The sequence below is a fragment of the Protopterus annectens genome, chromosome 11.part0, assembly GCF_019279795.1.
Source record: "Protopterus annectens isolate FY-2018-M chromosome 11.part0, PAN1.0, whole genome shotgun sequence".
NCBI classification, from domain to species: Eukaryota; Metazoa; Chordata; order Ceratodontiformes; family Protopteridae; genus Protopterus; species Protopterus annectens.
The window spans coordinates 1,203,772,858-1,203,793,476 of NC_056745.1; the positions used below are offsets into that span (position 1 = coordinate 1,203,772,858).

Consider the following 20,619-nt stretch of genomic DNA (forward strand, 5'->3'; position numbering starts at 1 on the left):
CATTATCAGTTCTCTACACTGCACTTTGGCTTATCTACTGTGCCCAGGGTCTTCACAAAATGCCTGGCACCAGTAATTGCATACTGCAGACAAAGAGGAATTCAAATATACCCATACCTGGACGACTGCCTTATTCAAGCAGAAAGCAAGGACATTCTTTTAAAGCATCTGGCATTTGTCAAACACCTTCTAAGTTGCCTAGGGTACACAGTAAATGAAAAGAAATCAAAACTAGTGCCCTCACAAAACATAATATTCCTGGGTGCCAGCTTGAATACAACGGCCCAGATGGCTTATCTCACGCCAGACAAGCAACAACAGCTGACTCAATATTTCAAAATAATGGCAACAAAGACCCAACTCCCTGCAAGAAAAATTCTGCAGGCCTTGGGATTCATGGCATCTTCCATACTACTAATACCATTTGCAAAACTGCATATGAGGAAATTACAATGGTACCTGAAAAGCGTATGGACTCAGCACAGTCACATCTTGGAAACAATGATACCACTCATTCCCTGCCTTCAACAGGAGTTTCTGTGGTGGGCACAGGCATGTCACCTCAACAAGGGTCAGCCTTTCACCTTACCCACAGCCAGGCAAACTATGACAACAGATGCATCGAACTATGCCTGGGGAGCACACATGGCAGGACAGTGCATTCAGGGCAAATGGACTACAGATCAGAGGCATCTGCATATCAATCAAAAAGAAATGCTAGCAGTACAGAATGCCCTAACAGCTTTCAAGGATCTCTTACACCCAGGACAACTAATAATAAAGACGGACACTACCACAGTAATGTGGTACATAAACAAGCAAGGGGGCACACATTCCTACCCTGACCTTGTGGAACACTGCACTGTCTTACCAGGTTCAATTACAAGCACAAATCCTGCCAGGAAAGAAAAACACATTGGCGGATGACCTAATCTGAAACATCATGGATCCACACAAGCGGAAACTAGATCCACAAGTATTTGCAATGATAGCTCAAAAATGGGGACACTCAGACTAGATCTGTTTGCAAGCCCCCAAAACTACCAACTTCAAAAATTTTGCACAAGGACCTTCCATCCACAAGCTTGGAAAGTGGACGCCCTCTCATTCAGTTGGAAAACATTAACAGTGTATGCCATTCCTCCACTACCTTTTCTATCAAAGGTACTGCTGAAAGTCAGATTAGAGAGGCCACAAATGATACTCATTGCACCAGACTGGCCACGCCAGCATTGGTATCCAATTCTAAGGAACATGGCCCACGGCCCACCATGGATTTTACCACAAATTCCTCACCTGCTCACCCAGCGAGACAATCAGATTCTGCACAGCCAGCTCAAGACTTTAAACCTGGCTGCATGGCAAATTACCTAAACAACCAGCCAACACCTCTATCCAAAGCTGTTATTGGTGTCATTCTGGAGGCCAGGAGGCCCAGCACCAGGGAAATCTCTTCAGACAAATGGAAAAGATTTTGCGCCTGGTACCAGGCTAAAGGCCAAAATCCCCTTGATCCAAACATTCCTCAGATTCTACAATATTTAACTGAGATGTTGCACAAAGGACTTTCCTTTTCATCTATTAAGATCCACTCCTCAGCAATTTCAGCTCATTACAACACGGATCCTCCTTTATTCTCACATCCACTCCTAAGACAGTACCTCAGAGGGGCTAAGAACATAAGACCGCCAAGAAGAGCACCAACACCTACTTGGAATCTCAACTTTGTTCTGGAAAAGCTTACACTGCCGCCCTCTGAACCAGCTTTTTCAGCTGATTTAAAATTTCTTTCATGGAAAACTACCCCGCTACTAGCAATAACCTCAGCTAGAAGAGTCTCAGAGCTACAGGCCCTAATGGCAGTGGTGCCTTTCCTCATTTTTCATCAAGACAGAGTCTCTACGAACTAACCCTTCCTTTATGCCAAAGGTGGTATCCAGTGTGGCCCTAAACCAAACCATTAATTTGCCCACCTTTTTCCCAAATCCCCAGAACAAAGGAGAAAGACTCCTGCACTCTTTGGACATTCACAGGCAATTACGTTACTACTTGGATAAAACTAAGGCTTTCAGAAAAACTGACCAGCTCTTTGCAGCCTATGCTACAGGATCACAAGGAAAAGCTATCTCAAAACAGACTATTTCTAAATGGATAGGGCATTGCATACGTTTCTGCTACATGCATCATGGGAAACCAGTACCTGCTAACATTAGGTCCCACTCCACCAGGGCTACAGCTACATCAGCAGCCTTTCTCAGGGGAGTGTCAACCAAGGATATTCTGGAAACTGCAACTTGGAGTTCAGTGCACACCTTCACCAAACACTATCACTTACCTCTACATTCTAAGACTAGAGCTGGTTTTACCACTGCAGTTTTGCAGGGCCTACTAGCTTCTTCTAACCCTGTTTAACTCCACCTCCCATCCTTAGCTTTGGGATTCAACCCAAGTGTGATGACTACAGCAGGGTAACACGATGAACATAGTACAGTTTTGTACCTACCATAAATGTAGATGTTCGAGTGTTCACCCTGCTGCAGTCCAGGTTACCCTCCCTCCATCCCCTCTGAACTAGCTGAACTTATCTATACCACTCTATCCTATACAACCTCGGTGGTGTATTTGCTTGTGCCTAAAGGTATTGTTTTATTTTTATCTAGCTATATATATATATATTTTGCCTACCTATTGGGGGCACCTGACCTCTGGGGCAAGAAAAAACTTAAGAAAATGGCGTTGGATGCCTCTTATATACCCCTGGCGCACTGACGTCAGGGAAGAAGCGACAGCAACCGACACCGGACCAAGACTTTGGAATTCAGGCTGACTGTGGGACCGCCTGACTGCAGGATAGCCCAAGTGTGATGACTACAGCAGGGTGAACACTCGAACATCTACATTTATGGTAGGTACAAAACTGTACTTTATGACATGCTGCTGTTTGGACTATTCTGCCCTGAGCCTGAGGGCATTGATTCCTCCAAGCCTATCCATAGGTACTAGCCTGAATCCTGCTTGTAGTGCTGACAGCTTGGAGCTTTAAAGGCAGATGCATTTCTACTAGTTGTTACCCTCCCCCCAGGATAGGCATACCCATCCTCCCTGCTGGGTACTGTCCGACACCAGAGCTTCTAATCATACTCTGCAGCCCCCTGGGTCATAGTCAGAGCTGTATTCCTGTACACCACCAGGCTGGCTTGCAGCAATTTCATTATTGACACATGAACCCAATCACCTTTTTTGTAGAGAAAACCCATAGCCTTCCAGTTTTCAGGCATTAAAGGAGGTTTGCTGTCAGTGACTATGTAACTGGAGCAGTCTTGCTTCTGGTGGTTACCTTCTGACATGGTCTTTCATTTTTCTCCCATAGGTGCCATCTGAAGCTGCTTTGATGCATCCCTGTCTGCAATGATCATAGCTCATTTTGTTTTTGAACTCTCCTGCTGCATTTAGTCCAGCTACTTTTCCTGTACTGGTTTTATAATTGCAGTATATGACCTAAGAATGTTATTTATCATGTCAAAGGCTAATTATGTGATGCACATGTTTCTACAAATTTTATGTTGTTTACCCTTCCTCACCCAGGTTATACAAAAAAAAAACCTTGCTTAAATGTGAAAAATGATATTTACTGAAGCAATCATGCTGTTATTACTAACAAAGTAGTTATGGTTAATAGATTTAGACAAAAACATTTCAGATGGCATGTTTTTTGGAGCTGTTTTCTGACTTTTATGCAAATGCTTTATTTAGATATTGCCTTGTAGCTACCACCTTCAAGGGTCATCTGTATTTATAAAACAATTTTTCCACTGTTAACTTGAGTGTCAGTGCAGTAGTAGTAACTCTGACTGCTCTTATTTATTGGGTATGTGCATGTTTAATGTTAATTTCCTTTTTTCCCCCCACAGGTAAAAAGAACGTATTCCCATGGTACATACAGGGCAGGTCCAATGCGACAGATCAGCTTGGTTGGAGCTGTGGATGAAGAAGTAGGCGATTACTTCCCAGAGTTCCTTGACATGTTGGAAGACTCACCTTTTCTGAAAGTAAGGCTTTCTTTCCTTCTAGATAAGTCCATATTAGTAGGTTGTTCTAGTTTCTATCATGTTTGTATATTTTGTGGCCCCATTGTGCTTTGGCCCACAAACCAGACCTAGGCAGACCACCAAGATGCACTATTTAAAATCAGTTTTGTGTTTCATACCTTTTGGTACTTGGTAGAGAATATTTTGTAGTGCTTTGTAGGGAAGGACTTTTATGATTCCCTACTGTACCTTTTATTAGTTAGCACATGTTAGTTTAGGGGACTGGCTGCATCTGTCCTGCTCTGAGAATTTTGAGTTAAGGAAGGATAAGTTAAACAAGTAAACAACAGCAATTAGGCTGTGCAGTAAAACCACAGTCATTCACCTCAATGTAGTGTAGTGTAACTGTAACTTTCATGTGATGTTTAAGATTGCTTGGCGTGACTTAGTAGTGCACAGTGACTGCATACGTGTGCATATATATATATATATATATATATATATATATATTTTTTTTACTTCTAAAAAAAAATATGCACATGTATGCAGTCACTTCTTTTGTGGCTAAAACCACTGAACTGTTGATGGTTGTAGCTGCTAAAAATGTTTTTTTTAATGGTTTTAGCCTGCTTATAAAGAATGACTGATTGCTTATGGGTACCCACTCCCCGGTTGAGTGGTGCAACGTGTTGATTGTTGCACCATTCATCTTGGGAGTGGGCACCCATAAGCAATCAGTCATTCTTTATAAGCAGGCTGTTTGTGTTGTACAGCATCTGCAACACAGCTTATGTCAGCAAATTAAAGGAAGGTGTTTTAGTTTCTGGGGAGTCTACATGAGCATATTATCCTTGGAATGCATTAATTGCTTAAATTTACAGAATAAAATAAATACACGTTTTAATGTAATGCAAATAATATTAACCTTTGAACTTGAATGACTGCGTTTTTAACAGTTAACCCATCTGCAGCTTTTAGGAAACCTGATTTTAACAGCTGATAGAAGCTTTAGCATTCAGAATGACATTTCTTTAACTAAGTACCTCTATTTAGATGTGTTTAATTGAGAATTGTATTAAAAGTGCAAGTAAAATGTGACATTTTTAGCAGCTAAAACCGTTCAAAAAAAAAAAAAAAAAAAAAACATTTTTAGCAGCTACAACCATCAAGTCCAGTGCTTTTAAAAATAAATATATACAAATTCTGTTGACTGTTGGAGCGTTTTAATAACCCTTAAGAGAAAACATCACTCCGAAACTGGAAGCATCTTTTTCATTATATTTGATCGCATCTTCAGTGCCAGTGCCTCATTATTGCCATTTGTGTCTGATATTAATTTTTAATTAGTTATATGCCATAAGGACTCTTTCACCGGTGCTATTTTGATCTTCAGTTTGTCTTGGTTCCGCAGTACACCTAGTTTTTCCATAGTAAGAGGTGCGCAACACATTAGATTTATTTCTGCATTCATATACAGTGTTGTGAGGCATTGATTTCTTAGAATGTCTCTGAAAAGTGTCAGTGTTTTTTCTTTTCTTGTTGCATTTAAATCTTATTGCAGATAGAGTAGCTAAACTGCAGGTTTTTGTTATTCAGACCGGTAATTACAGCAAGTTTGCACACCATCTGTTGCTGTGTCTTAATTGCAGCCCTGATGAGCTATCGGTTAAAGTTCACACTTTACTGACCTGCTATTGCAACGTTTAGTATGCTATATTATCTTTAATTTTCAGTTACATGAATAGCAGTTCTTCACTGTCCTGGTAACTATCATAGTGACAATACACCCCTTAGAGTTGACCCAGTAGTCTGAGACTTAGGGACACACACAGATAGTAATCTAGCCTTTGATCATCACTTGTCTACAGTGGTGAGGAAATCATTCTATGTTGTGCAACTTATAAACAAAAGGATTGCATCTAAGTCCAAGGAAGTCATTGTTCCACTGTATTCAGCATTCATCAGACCTATCATTGAGTACAATGCCCCCTTCGGTATGTACCTATCCAACAACTGGAACATCCACAGAGGTTCTTCACTAAAAGAATACAGGGTGCAAATAATATGTCCTGTACAGACCAGATCAAGGCCCTATTCCTGTATTCTGTCTCCTACAGGCTTTTGAGGGGAGATCTATGCCTGGCACATAGGGCATTCTCAGACTCCACTCTGATGGACCTCCTGCATATCCAGAAAACAACAGCACCAGAATTACTCATTCTAAAGACTTAAACCTTGCCTGTGATGCAACTAGGACCTGCTGGAGAGATAGGTATTTATCCCAGAGACTACCCCGTCTATTAACAGGCTTTCCATCCATGTGAAGCAGAATTCCTCCCTAATCCCAATTCAAGTGCAACTTGGACAATCGGATGGGAAACTGGAAATTCATCCCTGGTTTGGCACCTATGTCTCTAATGTACAGAAGTAACCTGTAAATGGTTCATCTCTCAGGCCCGTGCTTGCACTTATCAAGGGTATTAGAACTTGTCAGAGATTTGGGATGCATGGCTTGGCTTAAAAAGGCCCTTGCGGTTGTTAGCCTAGTAAACACCTATGAACCTGTGAGCCTATGAACCAAAGTGAGAGAGGCACATCATCTGGAAAACTGCTGCAAAATTGTCACAGTAATTGTGAGTTGGCTGCAAACAGATATCTGCCCACCCAACCAGGCTTGACTTCCAGAGCTTCGGATGTTGCTGTAGGGAAGCTGGTCCCCTCCCCACAATGAGGACATCAGCAGGACACTTAGTAGAAGTGGTAGAGGAGCTTGTTCCATCTTTACTTTTGTTAGATACTGCAACAGCGTGTTCATGTAGTCTAGCTGTTTGTGTCATCCAGACAGTTTCACAGGTAAGCACCCTGTAGGGAATTTCATTATTACATATTTTGACATTTTGTTTTACTGTTGAAATTGTGGAGTTTATAGGTTTTGGCATTCTGGGTTATGATTTTTGATCCCTTTCTCTGAGGTCAGTGACATCTCTAGAAAAGATCACCAAGAAGTTTGCTTGTGGAAGCCAAATTCCACCAAAGGGGTGCCATCTTCAGCACCTCTTAGAGCAAGAGACCCACCCCAGGTATTTTTTTTCTAAACATCTTAACTGAAACAGTGACACAGGTACATGTACATTACTGTAAACAAAAACAAACCATCATTTTTTTCATGCAGTATACAGGTATAGTTCTTTTTTCACAGTTAGCATTTACTCCATTATATAAATTGTTCAGATGTTCGTGTTACCCTGCTGCAGTCATCACACTTGGGTTATCCTGCCATCAGGTGGTCCCGCAGTCGGCCCGAATTCCAAAGTCTTGGTCCAGAGTCGGTTGCTCTCGCTTCCTCCCTAACGTCAGTGTGCCAGGGGTATATAAGAGGCATCTGACGCCATTTTCTTCAGTCTTTCTTGCCGTGCGGTGCCCGAAGCACAAGCAGTTCGCAAGTGCCGGTCGGCCGACACCTGAGATTTTCGATTTGAATTTCAGTCCGAAGTCTTGAATAAAGCTAAGTACCCCGTTGGGGAACATTTTCTTGCCTAAGTCCGATGTCAGAAAAAAGTTAACAATTGCATTTCTTGTGGGAAGCAAATACCTCATAAGGACTTCCATTCCTATTGTATTCCTTGCCTAGGCCCTGACCACGACGTCACAGGTTGTCGGTTTTGCGCTAGGTTTAATAAACGAACTATCAAACGCCGTTTTGACTTTGCACGGCATTACTTTGATAGGAAATTTAATTATATCATGCCGTCGGAGCAGCCGACGACCGCCACTCATATAAAACGCAAGGATAAGGACAAGCAGCCTAGGAATAAGCCAGACACCGAGGCCTCAGCTGGGCCTGTCGCTGGCTCTCCGGTTTTCAGTGAGGCGCCTACACAGCCCCTGACGACTGCAGAGCTGGAACCCCAGACAGCTGCGGATTCCCATGCAGAGTCTACTAGGCCGACGCAGCCTTCTACTGACACCGGAGCAGAACTAGACACCGGTGCAACGGGAAACACCTTTGGTTTCTGAAGGTGTCTTCAGACCGACTACACTCACCATTAAATCTTATGCTAAACTTAAAACTCCTTTAAAACCAAAGAAAACTGTACATCAGTCTACAGTTCAAGGCCCCATGCTTAAGAAACAGATGCTTAAGATGGCTGAAGATTTGATTACCCTTATCAGGGGTTCTCATCCCCCTCCTGATAAAAGACCAAGACAAGAGGAGGATTATGCATCCTCTGACCAGGTTTCTCTCTCCTCAGATTCTTCTGAGGAACAGGATTACACTTTTCCACCTTATGAAGATTCTGATGCTGAAGACTCTATTCCCTTAGCATCTCCCCCTGGAGACTACTCCTTTGGGGAAACTTTACATACCATTTCCACTGGGAAGGTCAGGATTACTCAGATTCTAAGAAAAGGCTCCGAGAGTTCCTTTTACTACCCCAGCACAGACCTCTTGCTATCCCTCCTGTTCTGGATGTTGTGGATGATGTTTACTTGGAGTCTAGTTTAAATCCAGACTCTCTTCCTCCTGCTCCAGCCAAACCAGACAGATACTACAGAGTACCTGACTCTCACAAATTCCTTTATAAAAGCCCTGTAGCTGACCCAGAAACAATTTCCCAGGGTCCTAAGGGAGCAAAAGCTTCTATGACTAAAAATCCTGTGCCTTCTGAAAGGGATTCCAGAGCCCTAGATAGATGGGGAAAGAAAATATACACCTCTGCTACTCTGGCTATGAGAGCATTAAATTGCCAGATTCACATGTTGAAATATCAACAATTTCTAATGTCTCAGTTAAAACAAAAAATGAGCACACATTCGGAACTGCCTGAATTCAAAGAATTGCAGGATCTGTTGCATGCAGCTGAACAGGTGGGCAAATATACTTTACAATGCGGATTTGACTCATTGGAAGCTTCTTGTAGAGCAGCTGTTACTGGCTCCGTCATACGTAGACATGCTTGGTTAAAAGAACAAACCCTCCCTGACCATGTTAAAGCAAAATTATTGGATGCACCTTTACAAAAGGATGTATTATTTGGTGTCAAAGCAGAAGAGGTTTTAAAGAAAATGGAGGATAAGGCAAAGTCTATGTAAACGGTCAAGGATTTTTTGCAGGTACAACCCCCTCGATTCAGCAGAAATTGGCCAACAAAAAACTGGTCCTTTCCAGCTTCAGACAGATCACAGAGGGGTAAATACAGACGCCCAAGGGGCAAAGGTCAGTCACAGGGCCCTTACAGACCTCGCCAATGGGGTTCTGCTACCCAGAAAGGAGGAGAAGACAGGACCCAAGCTAGCAGAAGACAAACACAATGACTCTATCCTCAAACTACCAAGCAAATCTCTCCTGGCAACTCCCTTGGGAGGAAAACTAGCATTTTTTGCAGACAACTGGCACATCATCACAGAAGACAAATGGGTTCTAAACATCGTCTCTCAAGGATACAGATTCCACTTTCATACCTTACCAAGGAACAAAGGAATGCCAAACCTGCCACCAAATCAATGGGCAGAGGCACAAAAACAAATTTCAGCTCTCATGAACATGCGAGCCATTCAGCATGTACCTACATAGGAGCAAGGACAAGGATTTTACTGAAGACTCTTCCTAGTCCCAAGAAAGGACAAAGCATGGAGACCCATTCTGGACCTTTCAATTCTGAACACCTATCTGCAAGTACCAAAATTCAAGATGCTAACACTACAGCAGCTTCTTCCCATGCTGGGCAAGAATGCTTGGTTAGTCACTTTGGACCTCAAGGAGGCATACCTACATGTCCCTATCAGACAAAATTGCAGAAGATACCTCCGCTTCATTGCAGGTTCAATGCATTATCAATTGTCTGCGCTGCCCTTTGGCTTATCTACTGCACCCAGGGTCTTCACAAAATGCCTGGCACCAGTAATTGCATACTGCAGACAGAGGAATTCAGATATACCCATACCTGGACGACTGCCTTATTCAAGCAGAAAGCAAAGACATTCTTTTAAAGCATCTGGCATTTGTCAAACACCTTCTAAGTTGCCTAGGGTACACAGTAAACGAAAAGAAATCAAAACTAGTGCCCTCACAAAACATAATATTCCTGGGTGCCAGCTTGAATACGACGGCCCAGATGGCTTATCTCATGCCAGACAAGCAACGACAGCTGTTTCAATATTTCAAAATAATGGCAACAAAGACCCAACTCCCTGCAAGAAAAATTCTGCAGGCCTTGGGATTCATGGCATCTTGCATACTACTAATACCATTTGCAAAACTGCATATGAGGAAATTACAATGGTACCTGAAAAGTGTATGGACTCAGCACAGCCTCAGCTTGGAAACAATGATACCACTCATTCCCTGCCTTCAACAGGAGTTTCTGTGGTGGGCACAGGCATGTCACCTCAACAAGGGTCAGCCGTTCACCTTACCCACAGCCAGGCAAACTATGACAACAGATGCATCGGACTATGCCTGGGGAGCACACATGGCGGGGCAGTGCATTCAGGGCAAATGGACTACAGATCAGAGGCATTTGCATATCAATCAAAAAGAAATGCTAGCAGTACAGAATGCCCTAACAGTTTTCAAGGACCTGCTACACCCAGGACAACTACTAATAAAGACGGACAATACCACAGTCATGTGGTGCATAAACAAGCAAGGGGGCACACATTCTTACCCTGTATGCAGACAAGCAAGGGGGCACACATTCCTACCCTGTATGCAGGCAAGCAATGACCTTGTGGAACACTGCACTGTCTTACCAGGTTCAATTACAAGCACAATTCCTGCTAGGACAGAAAAACACATTGGCAGACGACCTAAGCAGAAACATCATGGCTCCACACGAATGGAAACTAGATCCACAAGTATTTGCAATGATAGCTCAAAAATGGGGACGCCCAGACATAGATCTGTTTGCAAGCCCCCACAACCACCAACTTCAAAAATTTTGCACATGGACCTTCCATCCACTAGCTTGGAAAGTGGACGCAGTCTCATTCAGTTGGAAAACATTAACAGTGTATGCCTTCCCTCCACTACCTCTTCTAGCAAAGGTACTGCTGAAAGTCAGATTAGAGAGACCACAAATGATACTCGTTGCACCAGACTGGCCACGCCAGCATTGGTACCCAATTTTAAGGAACATGGCCCACGGCCCACCATGGATTTTGCCACACACCTGCTCACCCAGCGAGATCATCAGATTCTACACAGCCAGCTCAAGACTTTAAACCTGGCTGCATGGCAAATTACCTAAACAACCAGCCAACACCTTTATCCAAAGCTGTTATGGATGTCATTCTGGAGGCCAGGAGACCCAGCACCAGGAAAGCCTATTCAGACAAATGGAAAAGATTTTGCACCTGGAACCAGGCTAAAGGCCTAAACCTCCTTGATCCAAACATCCCTCAGATTCTACAATATTTAACTGAGATGTTACACAAAGGACTTTCCTTTTCATCTATTAAGATCCACGCCTCAGCAATTTCAGCTCATTACAGCACGGATCCTCCTTTATTCTGACATCCACTCCTGTGACAGTTCCTCAGAGGGTCTAAGAACTTAAGACCGCCAAGTAGAGCTCCAACACCTACTTGGGATCTCAACTTGTTCTGGAAAAGCTTACACTACCGCCCTTTGAACCAGCTTTTTCTGCTGACTTAAAATTTCTTTCATGGAAAACTGCCCTACTACTAGCAATAACCTCAGCTAGAAGAGTCTCAGAGCTACAGGCACTAATGGCAGTGGAACCTTTCATCATTTTTCATCAAAACAGAGTCTCTCTAAGAACGAATCGTTTCTTTATGCCAAAGGTGGTATCCAGTGTGGCCCTAAACCAAACCATTCACTTGCCCACCTTCTTCCCAAGTTCCCAGAACAAAGGAGAAAGACTCCTGTACTCTTTGGCCATTCACAGGCAATTACGTTACTACCTGGATAAAACTAAGGCTTTCAGAAAAACTGACCAGCCTTTTGTAGCATATGCTACAGGATCACAAGGAAAAGCTAACTGAAAACAGACCATTTCAAAATGGATAGGGCATTGCATGCGTTTGTTACACACATCATGGGAAAATAGTACCTGCTAACATTAGGTCCCACTCCACCAGGGCTACAGCTACATCAGCAGTCTTTCTCAGGGGAGTGCCAACCAAGGATATTCGGGAAGCTGCTACTTGGAGTTCAGTGCACACCTTCACCAAACACTATCACTTACCCCTCTATACTCTAAGACTTGAACTGGTTTTGCCACTGCAGTTTTGCAGGGCTTACTAGCTTCTTCTAACCCTGTCTGACTCCACCTCCCATCCTTAGCTTTGGGATTCAACCCAAGTGTGATGACTGCAAAAGGGTAACACGATGAACATAGTACAGTTTTGTACCTACCATAAATGTAGATGTTCGAGTGTTCACCCTGCTGCAGTCCAGGTTACCTTCCCTCCATCCCCTCTGAACTAGCTGAACTTATCTCTACCACTCTATCCTATACTACCTCTGTGGTGTATTTGCTTGTGCCTAAGGGTTTTGTTTTATTTTTATATAGCTATATATATATATATATATATATATATATATATATATATATTTTTTTTTTTTTTTTTTTTTTTGCCTACCTATTGGGGGCACCTGACATCTGGGGCAAGAAAAACTGAAGAAAATGGCGTCGGATGCCTCTTATATACCCCTGATGCACTGACATCAGGGAGGAAACGACAGCAACTGATGCCGGACCAAGACTTTGGAATTCGGGCCGACTGCGGGACCGTCTGATGGCAGGATAACCCAAATGTGATGACTGCAGCAGGGTGAACACTCGAACATCTACATTTATGGTAGGTACAAAACAGTACTTTCCTTCCAACCCTTAAACCCTTTCTCCTCCTTCTCCTGAACATAATTGTGCATGTATTGTTCCCACAGGTTCCATTTACTTTGTGTAAGTTGCTCTTTTCTTTCTGTAAGTATCTCACTTACATTTTTTTTTTTTTTTATCTCATTTGCAGTATTCATTACTTCAGTTACAGTTGGTTTAGATTTTTTATTTCCAGTTTCTAGTAATTGCTTTTATGGCCGTAAGTAGGTTTAAACTTTATAAGGGCTTACTACGTGTAGGCAATTCAGAGCTTAAGTCGCAGGTCAGAAGAATCGTTGTTAGTTGCAACAATTTCCTCCCCCAAAATTTCTAACAAAATTCTGTAGGGAATTTTTAAAAACTCCAACTTGTTACATTTCTGGAACGTCCCCAGTTCTCTCTCTTTCTCGTCATACCTCCAGCACGTGCTGTCTACCTAAGGAAAATTCTCTGAAGTCAGCTTGCAGTATAAAAAAATCTGTGCAAAAGCTTCCAAGCAAAGTCCTAAACCTTCTGGACTTTATTGCATACTTGGGAGCCATACATATGTCTTTCCATCGTTCCCAAGTAAATTGCCTTTCAAGTCTCTCTTCCCAATCTTTTCTAATCTGATTGATTTTTATCATTGTCATCCAGTATTTTATATACCCTACTAATTATCCCTTTTTAAAACAGCTGCTTCTGTTCTAGATTCAACTAAAAACAATATCACAGTTTGTATTTCCATGGCACTCCTCTGTTACTTACTCTGCTTATATTCTGTTGTCAGTCTCTGGCATGGATGGACGTCTCATACCTAAATTCTAAAGTTCTGCTTGCCCTCATCCCACTCCAACTCTAGTATTTGCTGTGAAATACCTTGGTTTGTTTGCTTATTTTCTCCAGTAAATTCTAGTTTATATCATTAGTTGCAGTCTTCCATATTGCAAAGTCTCCTTTCTCCATTCCCATGTTGGCTTAATTCTTAGAATACTTTCTGCTACTTTATGAATAATAATGATGTCTTTCCATATCACTGTTGCAGTATTCTTTTCTAAAAAGATCCCCTGCCAAGGGCAGCCTGACAGCCAGCCAGTATACCAAAGCCTTGGATGGTTATAAGGGCTTAATACGTCACATTTATGTTCCCTGCTCATGGCATAGGGTATAAATGTGATGTATGGACGTCCAAAACTCAGAGCTGCTTTGCTGCCAAGTCGGAACACCTGATCATCACCTGGTTATTCAGCCGGATTCCTCTGCAGTGAACGTTTCAGAGGGTGTCACTGACCTGGGTTCTCTGATGTCCTTGGAAGCTATGCATACGTCCATTTCGGATGTTTGAGGGAACTGCGGCTGATTATTTCCAAAGGGCCTAGGAGTGTTCTACAGATTCTTGTTAGGGAGGAAATTCCCACTATGCTGATTGTCTGCTGAGGTCCGAACTGCCCAAGATGTTTAGGGCTGATGTCCCTTTGAAAAAGAAGACTATATTTTGCTGCTCCTACAGATCCTCAGCATGAATGGCAGGATTTCACAAAGGGTCTGTTGAATGCTGTTATGGCTTTGAAGACCTCTCAAGGAGTTTCTGTTCCTGCACCCCCCCCCCCCCGGTCTCCTACTCCCCTTAAGAGGCCTAGGAGCAGGGTTCTTCTGATAAGGAAGTAGATTCTAATGATGACTTAATTGGCCTATTCATCCCAGATTCACTGTCCTTTGGATTATGGTTCTGAGGAAGAGGACTGTGTTAGTCCATATTCTCCTTTTGAGGAGATTTTCTTTGGAGATACTATTTCCTGTATGATGGAGTTTTTCAACTGGGAACTGTACTCAGGTTTCTCATGTTCAGAAGAGGTTTTATTACTTCCTTCAAATGGAGTCTCCAAAGCCCTCTGTTGCTTCTCTTGCTCTAGCTGTTATGTTGCACTTTTTCCACAGCTTCTCATGCTCCTGATTCCCAGCCCCCCTGCTCCTAAAAAAAAAAAACTGATAGGTTTTATAAGGTGATTGATTGTAAATTTCTTTAAAAGTGCCCCCCTGCTAACACTTCTGTTATTTCTGTTTCTTCTGACAAGCCATCCAAATTTTTACCTTCTATAGCTTTTACCTTCTGCTAAGCTGCTTCCCACTGACAAGGACAGCAGAACCATGGAAAGATTGGGGAAGATGATGTACACTGCTGCTACTCTAGCATTTAGAAAGGCAAACTCAGGGCAGACCAGAAGTAGAAAGCTGCTAAATGATTTATTCTGCACAAAATAAGCGCTTTCTTCCCAAAGTTAAAATTACAGGAACTTCATCAGCTACAATTTAAAACGGTGAAAAGCATGTTAAATACTAAAGCACATTGACATCATTTCCTTTCTCAGGGCAGTGAGCACTGCTTACTCAAACCACACCCCCTTGACACAAACACAGAACAAGCACACAGCCCAGCTCAGTATACATATAAAATGCAATTGTAAGCATAGCTTAAATGATCCATAAAAAAATATATAAATGTAAAAATATCTTGTAAAAAGTACATATATATCTCTGGATAAAGCAATTAGTCCTATTTGTACTCTGACTTTACCTTTCCAGTGCTTTTAACTTTAAGAGACTAGAAATAGAGAGATTGTCATTGAGTCCTGGCCAAGACAAAGAATTTAAACGCAGCTGAAAGGATAATTCTCTCTCTTCCAGAATATAAGGCCATGCCCCCCCCTTCAGAGACAGATAAAACATCTAATATAATAAACTTGAAAGTATGTCCTACATTCAGTGACATATGTTTAGCTAAGGCATTTGTTTCACAAACATCACGAATATTACAAACATGTTCACTTATCCTGTTTTTCAGTTTCCGTTCCGTCTTCCCCCACATAGAATCAGTTAGTCCATACATAACGCAAGGTAGACTAACTTTTCAGTGGTTCAACTACATCTACCAGGAATTCTTATTTTCATCTTGTGACAATAAATTCACTCCCTTCCAAAATATAGGGACAAAACTTACATCGACCATATTTGATATTCCACAGTTGATATTCAAAAAGATATTTCAAACTAAAACCTTTCCTATACATACGAGAAGGACCATCTCCCACTAATTCTTCTAAATCTTTGTCATTACTAATAAAGTGCCAGTTTTTAACAATGTTTTTAATAGCAAAAAAATCGTTTGAAAACATTATAGAAAAACTGGACTGATAGTTGATACTATCCCTCTGTTGTGGTGTTTGCTCAACAGTAAGGGAAGCCACTCTAATTTGTTCTGTTTGTGGTATAATAGGACCATCATTATTATTTGATACGACAACCTCGGTCGTATCTAAATTGTCATATACTTTGGGCTTTAAAAGTGGCCATTGTGCCTTTTTTCCTCAACTTTGTCCAGGGATTCATTTAATAAGATGTCAGGGTAGACTCTTTTGGCAAACATGTTCAAGTTCACACATTCATCGATAAAGGCTTGCCTTAACAAACTGACCTTTCACAACCGCCCATTTTTGTGTTAATGGGTGGTTACTACTAAATTTTAAGAAACTTTTTGAATAAGTTTTTTTTTTTTTTTATGATAAATTTTAGCCACAATCCCACTATTAAAACCAAATAAGGTGTAATAGGTGCAAAGCCTGTGCTTCTGTTAACCGTAGCAGTATGTTCATCCACCCCATTATCAACAGGAAATATATTTTCAATGTGTTTGCCAACTGTCATAGCAAACACCTAGTTTATTTAGCATCCTGCTGCCTATGTAAAGCCTATGTAAAGTTTTTTACACAGGTAAAACCGATCAACAATTCAAAGACTGGATTTTGCGCCATCTAAGAGATATTAGAAACACTGATATGAATTAGTGCTCCTGCTATGCATATTAATTGCAACCCCACACACAGTTTTAAGTTTAAAGCTATTGAATGCATTCAACTGTCTGTTAGAGAAGGGGATGTGAAGAATAGAACGGAGATCCGTGAGATTAACTGGATAGTTAACATGAGAGCGCACTGCTCTCCAGCGTTGAATAATGTGGTTCCATTGCAACCTATACTTAAAGCCAGAAGGCTGACAATTTGCTCTAACAAAGAGGCTTGACACCTAGAATGACTGATTGGATATCACCTCATTGGTTAAAACAAGGGATGTGGCCTTCTTATGAGACTATGATTGGTTACTCTGAGTTTTAAGTAAGATTGGAAGCAGGAACTGTAACATGATCCGATGAAGGCTAATACAGCCAAAAGTGCTTATCGGACCTGAATATTGTTGTTACTGCTGGATTTTACCTTTTAAGGTGTTTTATATATTGATTAAAGTTTTTGCTTTTAATATTTGAGCCGTGGTGGTTTACTGAAAGATTTATTTACACAAACCCTTTTTTAACAACACATCTAAGTAAGAAATCACATCCTAACTTCTGGAATGAATAAATTTCAAGAAGTTAGTAGTGGTATTAATGTAGTCTAAGAATGGCTCCACTTGGTCCCTTCCACAGGATAAAAATGTCGTCAAGGAAACGGGTATAAAATTGGCAATAAAGAGAATATGGTGAATCCTTCAGAAACCTATTTTCCCATTCCAACATGACTATATTGTTATATAGGCCCCCACAACAGCCCATTGCCACACCTTGGACTTGCAAATAGTACTATTTTTCAAACCGAATAAAGTTATTTCTGAGTACCATGTCCAAAAGCTGTTCGTACATATTAATTTTATCTCGTGGGACATTTTTCCTGTCTAGATATTCACAAAACCACTGTACCCCTCTCTCATGGGGTATAACGGTATATAAATCTACCACAGCCACAGTAATGAACAAATATTCACTATCATATTGAATATTATCAATTTGTCTCAGGAAGTCCCAAGAGTCTACACACAAGTGGGGTTCATTAATTAATAATGATTTTTAATTGCAAATCCAACAGTTTTGCCAAAGGATGGGTAATTGAACTCCTTGCATCCACAACTGGATGCATAGGAGGTTGCTCAATACACTTGTGTAGCTTTGGGATCCCAAAAATTACTGGAGTGACTGGAAACTCCATAGTTAAGAAATGTAATTCATGCATGTCAATTAAGGTGTCAATAAATAAGTCTTGTAGGAACCCTTTAATCCTTCTGTAGACACTGTTCATTTTTTTTACCTAACTCTTACTATAAGTCTGCGTCTCCAAAATTGATCTAATTTTCATAACATAATACTATACCACGTACAAAAATCCACTAAAACTTTTGAAACGACAAAAAAGCCTGGTGCAGAGCGCAAGTGGATTAATAAATTTTATGGTTTTATTAAGCGCTTTTCGTCTAGCTTAATAACTAGACTTCCTCAGACAAACCAAATAAAGCAAACAACTTCTTAAGCAATACCAATGAAAATCACGTGAGACAAAAAATAAAAATTTAAAAGGGCAACAGCATTGAATGATACAGCAGTCTTTCCATTCGTAAAACATAACATTAAAATCAATAAAGATAATCACAAACAAATATATATATATATATATATATATATATATATATATATATATATATATATATATATATATATTAAACATTCAGGATGTATAAATCAATATTTAACTATTCTCATCTCATTAAAATATTGAAAAATACATAGATGAATGAATAAATAGATGAATGATCATAAAATAGCTTATATTTCAATGTTAAAAGCTAAAGTTGGAATGAAAAACACACTAAAACTACATCATAAGAAATATAAAAAATACAATAGGAAAAAAAACATATATATATATATATATATATATATATATATATATATATGTATGTATATAAAAACATATATAAAATACATCTATATAAATATTACAATTGATATATGTTAAATAATTAGATTGTATTGATGTATTAAAAAGAACTTGAAAGGAACATTTTGTATCTGAGCAAACTTTTTATCTGAGCAAACTTCTTAATTTTAATAAACACATAAGTGTGCATTTGTCATTTAAACCTGGATAATGGTATGCTAAAAGCCTAATCTGCCAAAACAATTCTAACCTCTCCACATATAAAGATGTAGGTCCACCCTTACTACTATGTTCTCTCTGATCTATAATCCAAAATTTTAAAGTGTAATGAGGAAATGTTTTAATATGTTTGGCTAAAGCATTCTCCTCTTTTTGTCTCTGAATACTGTACAAATGCTCGTACATCCTGTCACGCAATCTACGGTCAGTTTTCCCTATATAAAAAGAGGGACAAAATTCACATTTAGCCAGATAGACCACTGATCTAGAATTGCAGTTGAATTTCTTTCTATTAGTTAGCCTAATACCATTAACCATTACATTTGCACCTATTTCTACATACTTACAGTAAGGACAATTACCCATTGTGCCATACCAGTGTTCCTACTTGTAAGGGGTTCACTCTTCTCTAAAAGATTCTTAAAGTTCAACCCTTTTCTAAACACAACCTTAGGTTTAGCCCCTACCTTCTGTATCACATTGACATCATCTTGGAGAAGTCTCCAATTTTTGTAGATGATGTCCCTAATCTGTTCATGTTCCAAACTAAATGTCATAATAAAAGACAGTCCAAAAATATTGTTATTAGAGTTGTTAGCATTTAAATTAATGTAAATCAGTTGGCAAGCTGTATCTTGCTTAGCAAGTATAGGAGTATAAAAGCCAACTTTCCTTTTATTTTTAACTTCCTTGATCAAATTATCTACCAGAGCCACAGGATAACCTCTTCTAATAAACATGATGTTCATTGTGTTTCACTGTTGCAGTCATTACACTTGGGTTATTCTGCTGGCAGGCTACCAGCAGTCGGCCTGAATTCCAAAGTGCCTGTCCAGCGTCGGTTGCTGTCGCCTCTTCCCTGACGTCAGTGCGCCAGGGGTATAAAACATGCAACCAATGCCATTTTCTTCAGTCTTTCTTGCCCTGCGGTTCCCGAAGCAAAAACAGTTCGCAAGTGCCGGTCGGCCGACTCCTGAGATTTTCGAAATTGAATTTCAGATCCGAAGTCTTCTATAAAGCTAAGTACCCCGTTGGGGAAACTTTTTCTTGCTCCAGACCGATGTCAGAAAAAGTTAACAATTGTATTTCTTGTGGGAAGCAAATACCTCATAAGGATTTTCATTCTTACTGTATTCCTTGCCTAGGCCCTGACCACGATGTAGCTAGTTGTTGGTTTTGTGCTAGATTTAACCAACGCACTATTAAGCGTCGGTACGATTTTGCTTTTCATTAATTTGGCCGAAGGTTTAACTATATAATGCCATCAGAACAACCGACGACCGGAATTCATAAAAAGCGCAAGGAAAAAGAAAAGGACAGGCATCAGAGGTCTAAAACTGATGACGAAGCCTCTTCTAGGCCAGTCGCCAGTTCTCAGTGAGGCGCTTTCGCAGTCCCTGACACCCGCTACCTCAGAGCCACAGGCCGCCTCCGACTCCCATGTGGAGACAGCTAGGACTCTGGATACTCAAGTATTGGGCCTTCGGAAACTAATCCCTCAGATGGGGCCAGAGCCACTGAGCAGGCATCTGCTTCTGAGGGTGTTTTCAGACCTACACAGCTTTATGTCAAGCCAACTTCAGAATCCAAGACAAAGACTAAAACAGTTTTAAAGACAAGGAAACAAGTACAGCATTCTCCAGGACAGACTTCCATGCCTAATAAACAGATGCTCAAAATGGCCAAAGACCTAATTACTTTGATCAGGGGTTCCTATCCCCCTCCTGATGAGAGGCCTAGGCAAGATACTGAATATGATTCCTCTGATCAGGTTTCCATTTCCTCTGA

General features: G+C 40.7%; 1 protein-coding gene across 1 annotated transcript in view; it reads left to right on the plus strand.

Annotated features, from left to right (window-relative positions):
* Positions 1-20,619, plus strand: part of RSBN1L (round spermatid basic protein 1 like) — a 1,493,418-nt gene that overhangs the window by 835,641 nt on the left and 637,158 nt on the right. The window contains exon 4 of the mRNA XM_044088563.1: positions 3,912-4,049. Within this exon, the coding sequence (XP_043944498.1) occupies positions 3,912-4,049 (138 nt within the window). The remainder of the gene's footprint in view (positions 1-3,911; positions 4,050-20,619) is intronic.